At 44.4% G+C, this 13,365-nt stretch overlaps 1 protein-coding gene across 1 annotated transcript in view; it reads right to left on the bottom strand.

The window, feature by feature from the left end:
• FSD1L (fibronectin type III and SPRY domain containing 1 like) overlaps positions 1-6,647 on the bottom strand; it is a 32,039-nt gene extending 25,392 nt beyond the window's left edge. The window contains exons 1-3 of the mRNA XM_065663085.1: positions 6,550-6,647; positions 2,306-2,401; positions 1,216-1,347 (exon numbers count right to left, since the gene is read on the bottom strand). Coding sequence (XP_065519157.1) covers positions 1,216-1,347; positions 2,306-2,401; positions 6,550-6,564 — 243 coding nt within the window. The 5' untranslated portion in view covers positions 6,565-6,647. The remainder of the gene's footprint in view (positions 1-1,215; positions 1,348-2,305; positions 2,402-6,549) is intronic.
• Between the last annotated feature and the right edge of the window lie 6,718 nt (positions 6,648-13,365).

Genomic DNA, 13,365 nt, shown 5'->3' with positions numbered 1-13,365 from the left:
TCACTAGAAGGCGGAAAAACTGATACATGCCACAGCTGAATTTCACCTGCAAGCTGTTCATTGCTCATTCTTTAAGCATTTAAGTCCTAAGCATGCCTGGACATGGGCAGACCTCTGTCTGTTGAGACACTTCAGAAGGACTTAGACATATTGGGAGATGAAATTGGAGGTTAAAAAGTGCACTTAGGTACCTAACTTCAATTGTGCACTGAGAAGTTCTGGAATGTTTTATACCCAGTCTTTAAGTATGGACATAAACAGACCTTATATAAAGAAGCCTGTGGAATTTGTTTCAGGAAACTGCTCCTAGAACTTCTTTAAACTGACTAGACATGAGAAGGTGAAGTTTTTCAGGAACAAGCATCTTCCTAATTCATCTACATAAAGAAAGCACTAGACAGCAGAATACCGCAACTAGAATCATTTCAAGAAAAAAGCTGGAGAAAAAACTTCTGCTTAGAAGTTTTAACTGTGCTTTGGCCCCAGGCAACCAGACTTGTGAAAGCTACAGCCAGCTTGCTACATGCTACTGGGAAAAAAAACACCAATAAACAGACTTTATGCATGTTTCAGAAAGTTAACATTTTTCCTTTCTGAAACCCATCACAAAGATCCTTCTTCATGAAATTATAAAACTACAAGCTGCCAAAACTCACATAGTAGGTTTAGTAGCAGGCACCAGTATAACCTGTTCCCAAGCAATTCCCATATTTCTTTCACTGTACACAAACAATTTCCTTCATGCTAACTAGTGGAGTGGCCAGTTCTGTCAACAGGAGAAGAGACTTTGTGCTTAAGATATCTGATACGATTCTCCAAGTTCGAGCAAATCACTCCGGTGTGTATACAGGTTCAGATGCTAGCATCCAAAACTGGAGAAAGACACCAACTTCGGCCCAGAAAGTGTTCATTAATTTGAAATTAGTAAACATAGATCGAAATCCTGCCCCTATGAAGCCACTTTCCACCTGTAAGCTCTACAAGTAATATCACTTCCTTTCTACATAATAATCTGGAGAACATAAAGACACTAAACACCCTTAAGTACCCTAGAAGGGGCCAGAGAAACACCTGCATCAAAGAAAATATTTACACTGCACTTTCTGCATTTCTTGCAACTCTACCAAAACATCACTTTCAGCTGAAGTTTAAAACAGCACTTTAAAACTGCTTCTATTCAGCTGCAAAGATCTGCAGATATAGTTACACAGTTACCTGTAGAGCCTGAATTTTATGAGCAGCCTCTTGCCGAATAGTGTTGGCCATAGTCCCACTCATCTCATACAGTACAGAATACAGACGATCAAATTCTTCATCCAACTCACTGATTGCACTGGAAGAGTTCACCTGAGAAGAGAATTGAAACCGATTCAATTTGTATCGGCAACAGTGCAGGCTAGGCTTTTAAGACTGCAAGTCACATTGTTTGCCTAAACATGCTTTGCCACAGCTACTGGATACTTAGCTCCCTACCTTATCAAGAAGTAAAAAACATTAGGAATGATGGACACCTGAACAGACTGAACAGATGGACAGACTGAAATCCATGCAAATTCCATGACACTCAAACTTGACACTCAAACTTGCACAGAACCCACCTACTTGGCAACTTTGTTCTATGCCAAAAGACCTTGACTTCCCTCTCTCATATACATATACAGAGATTGGCAGACGTTTTTAAGGAGGCAGTTATATAGTTCCACATAAAATGGTTTCATTTGATTCTAAAAACTGCACTTAAGAAGCCATCCTGAAGATCTGCTGGATGATTTTATTTCTGCTGTTAACTTGGCCCAGCTTTAAACACAAAAATTACAGTTTACTGATAGGCTAAAGGAAGCAAAGTCTCATCCTAGTGTAAATGCTCTAAAAGTTAGACCTAACTTGAGCCCAAAATTTGCAGCTACTGAGAAGAGACAGAACATAGTTTTTTCTCACAGGTATCGTGTACATGGTCTCATTTTTCAGTCTGCACAGCAGACCAGAAATGATACAGACTATTTCCAAAGAACAAGATTTGAAAATTTTTGCATCTAAATCCATATTCTCTTCCACACAAACCAAATCTTATAACTGCTTTTCACAAGAAAAGTGAAGCTATCATGCCTTTCTACTAGAGACAGACTTAAAAAGTAAAATGGTTTTTTATTTGGTTCCAACATGAATATATATACTTTTAACTTGGTTGTTACAGCCTTACACACTACCTAAACAGTTTGAAATTGATAAAACTGGAAAGCTACTCCCCTCTCAACTACAGCTTATGAGCCTTAATATATATTTTTATATATACATACACACATACCTGAACATTCTTTATTGTGTAGTTCAGGATGTCAATAAAGTTGTGAATTTCATCATTCTTGTTTGCTAGGGTAGAGACAATCCTTTGCAGAGTTTCCTAGAATTACAAAAACAAGTGAGAGAAGTTGTAAAAGAACCTTCTAATTTTGTTACCCATCACCATTTCACCATAGATAGAAATTCATTATACATATTCTAACTGTGGCTAATTCAACTCTTATTCTGATGTGATTAAGAATAAGAGTTTTTTCAAGAAAACAAAGAATAACAAAGATCTAAACAGCATTCCACCAAACTAAAGATCTCCAGTTGTTAGTTTATGAGAAATCACAAATCTATTTTATGATATATTTCACATGTTTTACTGCAACTCCCAAGAAATCTAAATAAGACCACCTAGTGGCACCACACTCTGCCATATACAGCTTCTCCAGATGAGAAGGCTAATGCTTGTGCAACCAAATACAGAACCAATAGAGAAAAAAGCTGGTAAAAATTAACCCAGAAGAAAAACTAGTTATTTCCTACAGTCAAAAGAAGCTAGTGTTTAATAACTAAGATGACAGTTTGTTCTATAGACAGAATAAATCTGTAATGTTGATTTGAAAATTTGTTATTTCACAAGCGGCAAAATATTTTGGTGAATAATTTCTATATTCCACCCAAAAGTGACCTCAAAGAGAAAAGCCTACTGATTGCTGAGAAAGAGAATCAAGGTTATTTCTGTGGTGTACTACTCCAGCTATTAAAAAACAGTAGATTCAGCTTACAGAACACACACTAAGCAGAAAAACAATATTAAGCACATGAAAGTGCAATTTTAAATTAAGTAAGACTACTAAGTTCAATTACATTGAGTACTCAATCACTTTCTATGAATTTTACATCGATGCTTGGTACTTAAAACTACATCAAGTTGTGTTATTGTATAGTAAGTTCTGAACATATCAGCATATGCAAGTAAAAATAAAGGACAATGAGAGGGAGTAACTAAGAATTTTGTTATTCAATTCTGGCTGGTTGACAGTAAGTTCTATAAACAAAACTGATTTCAAGTTCCTCAGCTTAACATTGTTATTTGAGAACATCTAAGAAATTAAGGCATAGGGAGCAAGTAAGCACACCTTAAAAACAGCCAGACTACCAAGATGCTGCAGAAGTCCCTCCCATAAGCATCTTTTTAATAGACATTTACCACTTAGATCATATTTGCTTTCTGAAAAGCAAGAAAAATATTTTGTCCTTACACAACATCCACAGCAAACCCAGACATTATGTCCCAAGCCATGCCCATACCTGTCCTTACCCCCTCCTCTGCAGTTTTCAGATCAGCAGTGATGTGTTTATTGGTACTCCAGCCCACTGTCTGTTTGCATAGCTCCAGGCTCACAAAGTTAGAGCACCAGCAGAAGTGAAAATTTACTGCTTTTACCACATATATTGTGATAATATTATGTAAAAATACAATGGCCGGGCTATGACTGCAATGACTGAAATTAGGACTTTGAGGAAAAGAAACAAAACCAGATCGGCTTCTTTCAGAAATAAGGAGTATAGCAGGTCTTAATCACTTCATTAAAGAATCCGTCTACTGTCTGGTTAAACAGAACATATTTAAAGACAATTCTGCACACATCAGAATGGCAGATGAAACAACATTGTCCAACCAAGCTGCTTCTGCATTCATTACTGACCAGGGGCAATTGTTTTGCCGTGTCAGCCTGCAGTTAAGCCTTAGATCCTATAAACATAACTGTCAATTTGGATGAACAAGAAAACTCCCAATCCTCTTTCAGACAGGATTTTAGGGCTTACTCAGTTACACCACATGGAAAAAAGAGTTGGTCTTCTTGTACATAGTACTACTGAACTATGTCTGGAGGCTTTATAGCTTCATATGATAAAAGGAAAAGATCTACATGGGAGGAATGCTTAGAAAGCCTTTGCACAGTGGCAACTGAAAGATGGCCACCAAACAACGTTCTCCACTACATCTAAAGTTAAAGTCAACTGACCAAGCAGATCAGTACGGCTCTTTCGAAGTAAGCTACCAATTTCTCCAAACGAGAATTTTACAGGGTTGGGTCAAACTTGAACAAGTTTGCACACCATCTACAAATGAAGACATAAAAAGCCTAAAAATATCCACCAGCAGTAGACAGACCTTTTTCTTCAACAGCAATGCACATAAAGTCAGCTGTTAGGAATCACTAATATACAGTATCTTCTAATGGAATTTTCTAATCATCAATATATAATAGACACACATGCCAAATTCAGCACACTGCACTGTTGCTATTTCCTCCTGTAACAGGAATTTCTGAAAAGTCACTACGATTACATGTACTGAAAAGCGTGCTAGAAAAATTACAAGCATAAGCAGCAGCTGATGCATGTATTCTAAGTTACTTCACAAAAGGATTACAACAGCACCATGCTCTGTAAAGCTTCTTGGTATTTCTACACTGAATAAAATTTACATCTATTGCCCACTGAGGGATGTAGTATTTCACAGAATCCTATTAAAACTAATTTTCTCCTAGTTCACTCTAGCTAGCATGTGTCAGATGAGGTCAGTTTCAAATTAACTTTTAAAACATTATGGCATGTTTATCACAGAAGTGATTTTTGGTGCTATCAATGAGCTTCATGCTGCTTTTCACTTTTACATCCTATTCTCACTCTGAATCTAATACATTCTTGGCAGAAAAAAAAAACCATGCGTGGCATTTGTAAAGCAACGGAGTTGATGCGCAAGGGATGAAGAACATGAAACAACGTGAAAAAAGACAGGAAGCCCTTTATTACAAGCTAACATGTGGTGGCTTGCATCTTGCCAAGAGTAAAAAACTAGACAATATACCCTCCTTCGAATGGCTAGTAACTAACATCACATAGCATATGCTGAAGCAGATGGGCACCTCATGAAAATTAGAGTAAACTTTGATAAACTAAACAGTTTCCATCAGTTCTGTTTAATAAGCAAGTTACCAACTTGTTCAAGATCATACTGAAGTCTTATGACACAACTGGATGCAGGACAGAGTTAAGCATTTCTGCAGGCTCAGGACAAAATCCTGTGTTCTACTAACCTTCACATGCAGACTGAATTTCAAACTTACTTAGCCGCTATTAATTTAATCTTCTGCACTTGTCCACACATTGAAGTTGCCAGAGTTTGAAGACATACCTAAGACAATACAGCTGACAATAGCAAATTAACAAAGAACTGTAAAATAAAAGATCAACTGCAAATTTACGACTGTATTAAGAACCTCCGAGCAGCACTGAAATTCACATAACAATGACGCCACCCAGGAACATCAACCTGGAGCGCCTGCAACAGACGCAGCCCTCATTTACTCCGTCTCAGCAGAGACTAATCTCGCATAAAACAGGCAGAGGCAGGCAGACTCAAATCCACATAGTACCTACCAGGAGCACACTTTTTCTGGCATTTCACACGTCACTTTTCTAAGTGCAGCTAAGTTTCAAGTAGCAGCACACAAACACTTAACCAAAGTAGCAAAGATCTGTGATCCGTAAATTTCAAGCCACTAGTTACTCAGACCCTACACACAAACCAGTTGCCGAGATAAGGAAAACACCGAGACAAGCACAGAAGCCCTTCCGCACCGAAAGCCAAAAGGCTGAGTCAGAACTCTTTCTGACAGTATCATTTTTAGAAAGTCCAGTCCTCTGCCAGGCACATCCCTGCTCCTCAGTGATTTCCCTGAAGGGGCAGATGGCAAGTTAGGGAAAGAGAGCATTACAGGGCAGCAGCCACAGGGGAAAAAAAAACCACCAAGAAACCAACTACAAAACGCTTTTATTAGTTCCCTTCAACACAGAATGCCATCAACGGGAAACAGAGCGGCCTAAGTACACTCATAATTACTTATGACAGGAATGCACAGCGTGAAAGAGCTCTACAGCAGAGCCGCGCCTCATTACGGAACAACAGCCGCAGCGCCCGCAGCCAGCGTCCGCGGAGCAGCTCCTCCCCGGCTGCCCGCAGACGGCATCAGCCCGGGACTGGGGAAGCGCCTTCCCGGCTCTGCCGCCCTCCCGCAGCACGGCCACCGCCCCTTCCCTCCCCTCCCCTCCCCTCCGGCGGCCAGGCCGAGCGCCGGGGCAACGCCGACGCCGCGGGGGAAGGCCCTTCCTGCGGGCCGCCGCGGCACAGCTGGCTAAGGGAGCGCAGACCCGCTTTCCCTCCCGGTCCCGGCAGCCGCCCGCACTCACCCTCTGCTCGTCCATGGTGCCGCAGGGAGGAGCTGCCTGCCGCCACGGCCACCCGCACGGAACTAAACCGCGCACACGTCGCGCCCCTCAGCGGCATACGTGCGCGACCCCGCCCCCTGCGCACGCGCACTCCGCCCCGCGCCCTCCGCTCCGCCCCGCCCCTGCCTCCGCGCACGCCGCAGGCACGTGCGCCTCGCCTCCCGCCGCGGGGAGGGGCCTCCGGGCACGCGCAACGCGGCCTCACTCCGCAAGCCGGGGGTGCGGGGGGACTGCGGGTTCGAGTCCCCGGAGCGGTCAGAGGGGCGCGGAGTGGGGGCGGCGGGTCCGGGCCGGGCTTGCGGGCGGCTACGGCAGTCCCTTCGTCCGTGGGACGGGACGCGCCGAGTCTGTCCTTTATTTAGAGTGCTACTGGGCAACATACGAAGTACCGGTGCGTTATTGGCGTTGCTCTCGCACCGAAGCTGAACAGCGCTGCGCCAGCTACCGGGAAGAAAATTAACACTGCCCCAGCTGAAACCAGGACAGCAGCACAGGGCATGGCTACTGCTATAGAATTCGCAGCCTGCAGCTGCTGGGAGACATGGCTGGTGGTGGTGAACAGGAAAGCTGTAGGACCAAATGATAACGGGGACTGCTCCATAGCAACCCATCTAGCCATCCTTCCTGCCTTCATATACATCCTTTCTGTTTCACACCAGACTGGCAGCAACACGTGTCAAAGCTGGGGAATGGTTTCATCTTCTTAGCGAAGGCATCCTTTCAGAGCAGAATTTATTTATCGTATCTTCCAGAGGGTGAGAAAAAATGTGCTATAGCTTTTCAAGATGACAGCTGTAGCTCTTAAAATGAACTTAGTGCCTATATTTCTAAACACAACTTCTTCGGGAGACTGCAGACTTACCATGACTGTAATTCCATGAATTAAATATAAGAGGCGTTGATGCCATTTTCCACAAACAGTTCAGCAACAACCTACTAAACTCAAAAGGATTTTTAATGTCTTGGCCAGGGAGAGAATTTGACAGCTGGACAGAAGTAGTGCCTGTGGTCAGACACCAGGGAGCCAATAACACCAGCCTCAGGGAGGTGCACCTTTGTCTCTGAAACCCTTTACAGTGTGTTTGGGTGGGTGCCTGTGTTGATTTCTGGGCCCACTTAATTCTGGGTATGGATTATGTGGAAGGATTCAAGCATACATCTTCCTGTATGCTTTCTCATTTCCAAACTGCAAATGCAAGGGAAGGGTCACCATCAGGAAATTATTCCATGGTTTTATGGGTTCTTTCAGGCTCTGGTGAACATACATTGAGCAACAAAGTATCTACCTAAAAGATTTTCTGTAGAGTTGTTCTAGAGAAAATGTTCTTTATTTTGCATCATGTGAGAGTTTTAAAAGAGGAAGGCCTCATGAGGAGGAATACTTCCGATTACTAGAATTGGTCCTAACGGAGGCTGTAATGACATATTACTGCTTTATACACCAGGAAATCACGAACATGTGCGGATGCTTGGCAGCCCCTGGGAACCTGGGTCCTGGACAAAAACCCTATTAGGAGGGGAGCCTGGCAAGCAGATGGTCACTAAGCTAACATACGAGCAGAAGCGCTGCTGGCAAGATGCTGGAGTGGACAGAGAATATCTTCCAAGTTAAGACTGTTAGCCTATGTTAGGATAAAAAGAGATATCACAGTAACAAGATTCAAAGGGAAAAAATGGTAAGAAGTTGGAGGAGGAAGAAATACTTGAGCTCCCTAAAACAAGAATGGACCAGCTTGGGTAATCACAGAATAATACAAGTGGAGGTTGGATTTAATCTGTCTCTGCACATTAGGCACATGAATTTACCAAATTTGTCTTTAAAACAGAGGTTAGAAATTTAAGGAATGAGTTTGCCCCAGAGCAACTTTCTTCTGGCACCAAGCACACTGCTTCCTTACAGTTTAACACCTGGAGCAATAAAGCAAGATTTAGCCTTACCTGGCCACCTCCTAGGAGGACTTGCTATCTTGAACCTCATGAGAATTACAATATAAATATTGTTTTCTTCCAGCTCCAAGTATAAGATTATGCCTTTTTTGTATTTTCTTCAAACAATAGTTGGGTGGCAGTACTTACATTCGTCTGCAGTGCCAGATGCATGTGTGTATTGTGTGAGGAGGAGGCAGCAGGTCATTGCATTTCTGTATGGAAGAAGGCTTGGAAGGAGTTAAAACTGATACTAAAACTCTGCCTGAGAAACCAAGCTAGCAAAATAACAAAGTAGGAAGATGGCCATCAATGGCCTTTATAAACACAGCTTTGTGCTGGCTTTGAGAAGGGCCTGAGCCTGTGATGACTGCTACAAACATCAGAGTCAGAAACCACCAGCGCAACCAGTAAGAGGAAGATTGGTGCAGCAGCAGAGAAGCCTGGATACATCAGTGCATGAGACATAGTCTGCCCAAACAATCTAAGGACAATAAAGATTTCCTGGGTTTCTTTTCAGGAAGTTACCTGTAAATACCAGGGCTGGATAGCAGGGTTTTCATGGGCCATGCTCAGAGCTTCCTGGGAGTCACTGTGGATGGGCTGAGAGATCGCGACAGTGCTGCTCATTCAGTGCTTGATTATCGCTTCATTACCTTTAAGAACACCAAAGCCCCAGAAGTCAGTCCAGTGATGGCTCCTTATATTAAATGTAATTCCTGCAGGATTTCCATCATGACTCAAGGAAACAAGATTTGTGCAATTTTCTTCTCCCCACTAACAACTTCTGAACTTTCAGTTAAAGCACTGAACTGAGAAATTTGGATTAAAACGCCCCCTGGTATTCCAAATGGGCAGGGGTGTGCCTCTCTCAGAGTGTTCTGCTTCACAGCAAGAACAGAGGACAGTCGGCAGAGGAAAACAGGCTTTCCCACTGTTCTTTGAATCACTTCACTGGAGAAAACACAGTGAGGCTTTATTTATATGCACGCAGAGAAAGCTGTGACTATCAAGTCTGCTTTGTTTCAACAGGCACTGCATCCATAGGGTTAAAATGAACACACAAACATTGCTTAGAGGTAAGACCTGTGTGTTTCAGATGCAATACTGTAAAGACAGTAGAGCTTTGATTTTTGATGAATTTCATTAGCAGTTTCCCAATTAGAAAGGGGGGAGAGTAAAATGAGACTTGAATAACTGAGTTTTCCTCACCTGGAATGAACATTAAAATCTGCTGCATTGCTGGTTTTATGCACACTAAGGCATTAAATAAAAACCCAACAAAACCAAAACAAACAAACAAACAAAAAAACCAAACAAAACCGCTAAACACCACAAAATTCCCCCAGATACTAGAATAAAAACAAACAAAATTAATTGCTCCTAACTTAATAATAATTTCATGCCAGCGTAAATAAGGTGCCAAATGAGGTTTTTAAGATTTAAAATATTGTTTTCTTCATTTAAAGCTCTGTAAGTCAGTGGTGAATCTGTCTTTCATGGCACTGAATTGCAAGGAGGGGGTTTGGTGTGATTGATAAAAAAAAAAAACACCATCACCACTCGTATGCCATGAATCAGGACAGGCAGGATGAAGTCCTTCTCATCCCATATCAAGCTTGACATCATCAGTGTTATAGAAAAGCTTGAAGCATGAATGACACATCCTGCACCAGGTACCAGAGTGCCTGGTGCCTGTGCTGCCTCCCTCTCCTGTTCTCCATGCGGTCTTGGATGTTTCTGTGGGGGAGAGAAAATAACAAAAAGAAGAAGATATGCAGCACAGAGCATCTCCTTGTTCAGCCACAGGACATGGATTCAGAGAATTTGCTGTTTTCCCCTGTAGGAACCTGGCTTCTGTGAGCACAGTTAGCTTGGAAAGTGATAGATGGACAACAGGGTCCCCAGTAGGGGGGGGGGTGCTGGGTAGCTCGGAATGGGAGAATTGCTGGCCTGCCACTGAACCACAACCTCTTCCAGAACACCTATACATCCTGCCCCGGGCACATTCATTCTGTGGTGTTGGCGTATTCTGGTTTCAGCTGGGGTAGGGTTAATTTTCTTCCCAGTAGCGGGTGCAGTGCTATGGTTTGAATTTAGTGTGAGAGCAGTGCTGGTAACACACCAATGTTTTTAGTTGTTGCTGAACAGCGTTGCCCTGATCAAAGACTTTTCAGTCTCTTATTCTCTGCCAATGAGGAGGGGCACAGGAAGCCAGGAGGAAGCAGAGACAGGACACCTGACCCAGGCTAGCCAAAGGGGTATTCCATACCACAGCACGTCATGTCCAGTGTATAAACTGGGGGCAGTTACACGAAAGGCACAGATTGCTGCTCAGGTCAGTCTGGGTATTGGTAGGCAGGCGCTGAGCAATGGCATTGGAGCAATGGCATTGTGCATCACTTGTGTTTATTGTTTTTTGGTTTTTTTTTGTTTGATCTCTTTCTCTTTCTTATTTCCCTTCCCATTATTATTAGTAGTATTATATTATACCTTATTTTAGTTATTAAAATGTCCTTATCTGAACCCATGGATTTTACGTTTTTCTGATTCTCCTCCCCATCCCACTGGGGGGAGATGGTTAGCAAGTAGCTACATGGTACTCAGTTGCCAGCTGGGGTTAAACAATGACATAGTTTAACTTAGGGCTCACACATGCTCCTGGTACTCCGCATGTTCTCACAAAATTTATTAACTCCACATGTCCCAAAACTTGCTTGAAAAAATCTCTGAAGACACAAGAGAAGATGATACCTAAGCTAATCAGACACCTTGTGTTCTTCTCTAGAGTGCCTTTTACTGTTAAATTCCACATTCATTTTCTCTCCCACTTCTTACCCCCATATCTGTAAGTTCCATACTCTTGATATTGCCACCATGTGTGACCCTCCCATGTATGCCGCAAACCACTGCATACCCATATTTTAAGTCAGCTCCTCTGCCCATCACTGTACGAGTGTATTTCCCTTGGGACAGGCTCCTAAACCCCCTGGCTCCCAGCCCATGCTGTGGTGCCAGAAGTACCACAATGACACCTGCAGCTGTACCCTGGGTCACAGTCTTGGTCAAACCTGTAGGGTGATAATAAACGCTGCACGTGGCTGCAGAGGAAACTGAACAGCGGTGGGTTGTGCACATGTAGTACACTAAAGCCTACAGAAAATACACTTTCACTGCCACAGATTGTCGCAGACCTCATGATAACTAGGATTGAAAGAAAATAGCCATCCTCCATCACAGGAAACCAGCCTTCCATTAAAAACATGACCTGGGGGAGTAACAAAAGGGAGCACCCAAGCCTAGTAAAATCAGTTCCATTAATGTCAGGCCATTGTCTTGTTCTCGTACCAGCTGTCTGGTAGCACATCAGTGCCTCAGAGCAGCACAAAGCCTGTGCCATCCCTGGGACCCTGCCCCGCTGTGAGCAGGATATATAGATATATATATATGTATAGGTAATATAGACCCATATATTCCACTTACATAAAGCAGAGCTAAGGGAGAGCAGCCGGAAAGAAATTAAAGGCCCATTATGTGAAAGCGAAGTAAAGTACATTGCTCAGGGGTCACCCATCCATGAAGATGAAGGCTGAGTTCTTGAAATCACATCATTTTGTCAGTTTCTGAAGTTGCTCCTCTCACGGCGAAACGCCTACTGGAATAAGCTTTGACCCATGTTGAAAAGCAGTGAGTCAGTACATTTTCTTAGCCACTGCCTATGAAGGCTTGGCCCAGAGCCACACAGACCAGCAGTCACTTCATGTTTTAAAACCGGATTTTGAGAGGCCCTGCAGCCAGCCAGAAGCAGAAAGAAGATAAGCAGAGTGAGGAGAGAATCCAGGGACGAGCAGAGACAGCAGCAGGAGAAAGCACAGAGAAAAAGGGAGGATTTTCACATGGCGTTAAAGCACGCACACCTGGGAAAAAGGGTCTGATGCTGCTTATTCTTCCGTAGAGTGTAAGAGAGCTGGAGGTAAGAGGAGAGGAGGAAATATGAGCCCTGATATCCAGGGAGAGATGTGCTGGCATAGCCAGTGGAGGGACCGCTTGCAGCTCGGGAGAGAGGGAGCATAATTCACAAGGTTTTCAAGGCTGGCTGCCCTTCGCTGGGCTGCACAGTCGGCTGCACTCCCCTGGCCGCTAACAGTTAAAGGATACCACTTCTCCTACTTGCCACCTGATCCTCCGCTTTCCTTATAAGAGGTTCCCAAAGCAAATCGCAGGCAGAGGTTTCTGTCCCCGTGGCAGACTGTTGCTAGTGCCAGGAGCCGCGCTGCTGCCGAGCCTGCCTTCAGGCAGCGAGTCAGTGCTGGCGGAGGGGAGGTCGCGCCATGGAGGACACAAGGCTCCCTAGAGCTGCCTCACGGCGAGGAGTAGCCGCTGGCCTCTTAATGGTCTCAAGACTCGTACTCACGTCCCTGTGCTGCACACCGGTTTGCCGTCCTCACCAGGGCACGCACAGGCTCTGGTGCAGGGCTGCCCGCTGCGGGAGGGAGGTGATGGGGCTGTCTGCAGCCCACTCCCGCGGCAGCGCAGCGGCCCGGCAGCGGTGGCAGGCCGGTGGCTGCAGTCGCCCAGCTGATGGCACTGTGTGTTCGCCCGTCTGCCGGGCCGAGGGACGGCGGTGGGGTCCGTGCCTGATCCGCGCCTGGGCAGCGCCAGCCGTGGTGCGTGGCTTCAGTCCGCTGGTGCCCGCTGGTTTGCTGAGCCGGCTGATGGGCTCTGAAGGGTACGCAGAGGAGGAAGCTCCTGCGCACACAGAGCCCGAACCTTGTTCGCAGTGGAGCTGGAGGCTTGTGGCATGGACACCAACCCCTGGCCCTGCTCTTGGGGGCTGCGGGTGGTCTGAAA

The sequence above is a fragment of the Lathamus discolor genome, chromosome Z (genome assembly GCF_037157495.1).
Source record: "Lathamus discolor isolate bLatDis1 chromosome Z, bLatDis1.hap1, whole genome shotgun sequence".
Taxonomy (NCBI): domain Eukaryota; kingdom Metazoa; phylum Chordata; class Aves; order Psittaciformes; family Psittacidae; genus Lathamus; species Lathamus discolor.
This window is presented reverse-complemented; position numbering and strand designations above follow the sequence as displayed.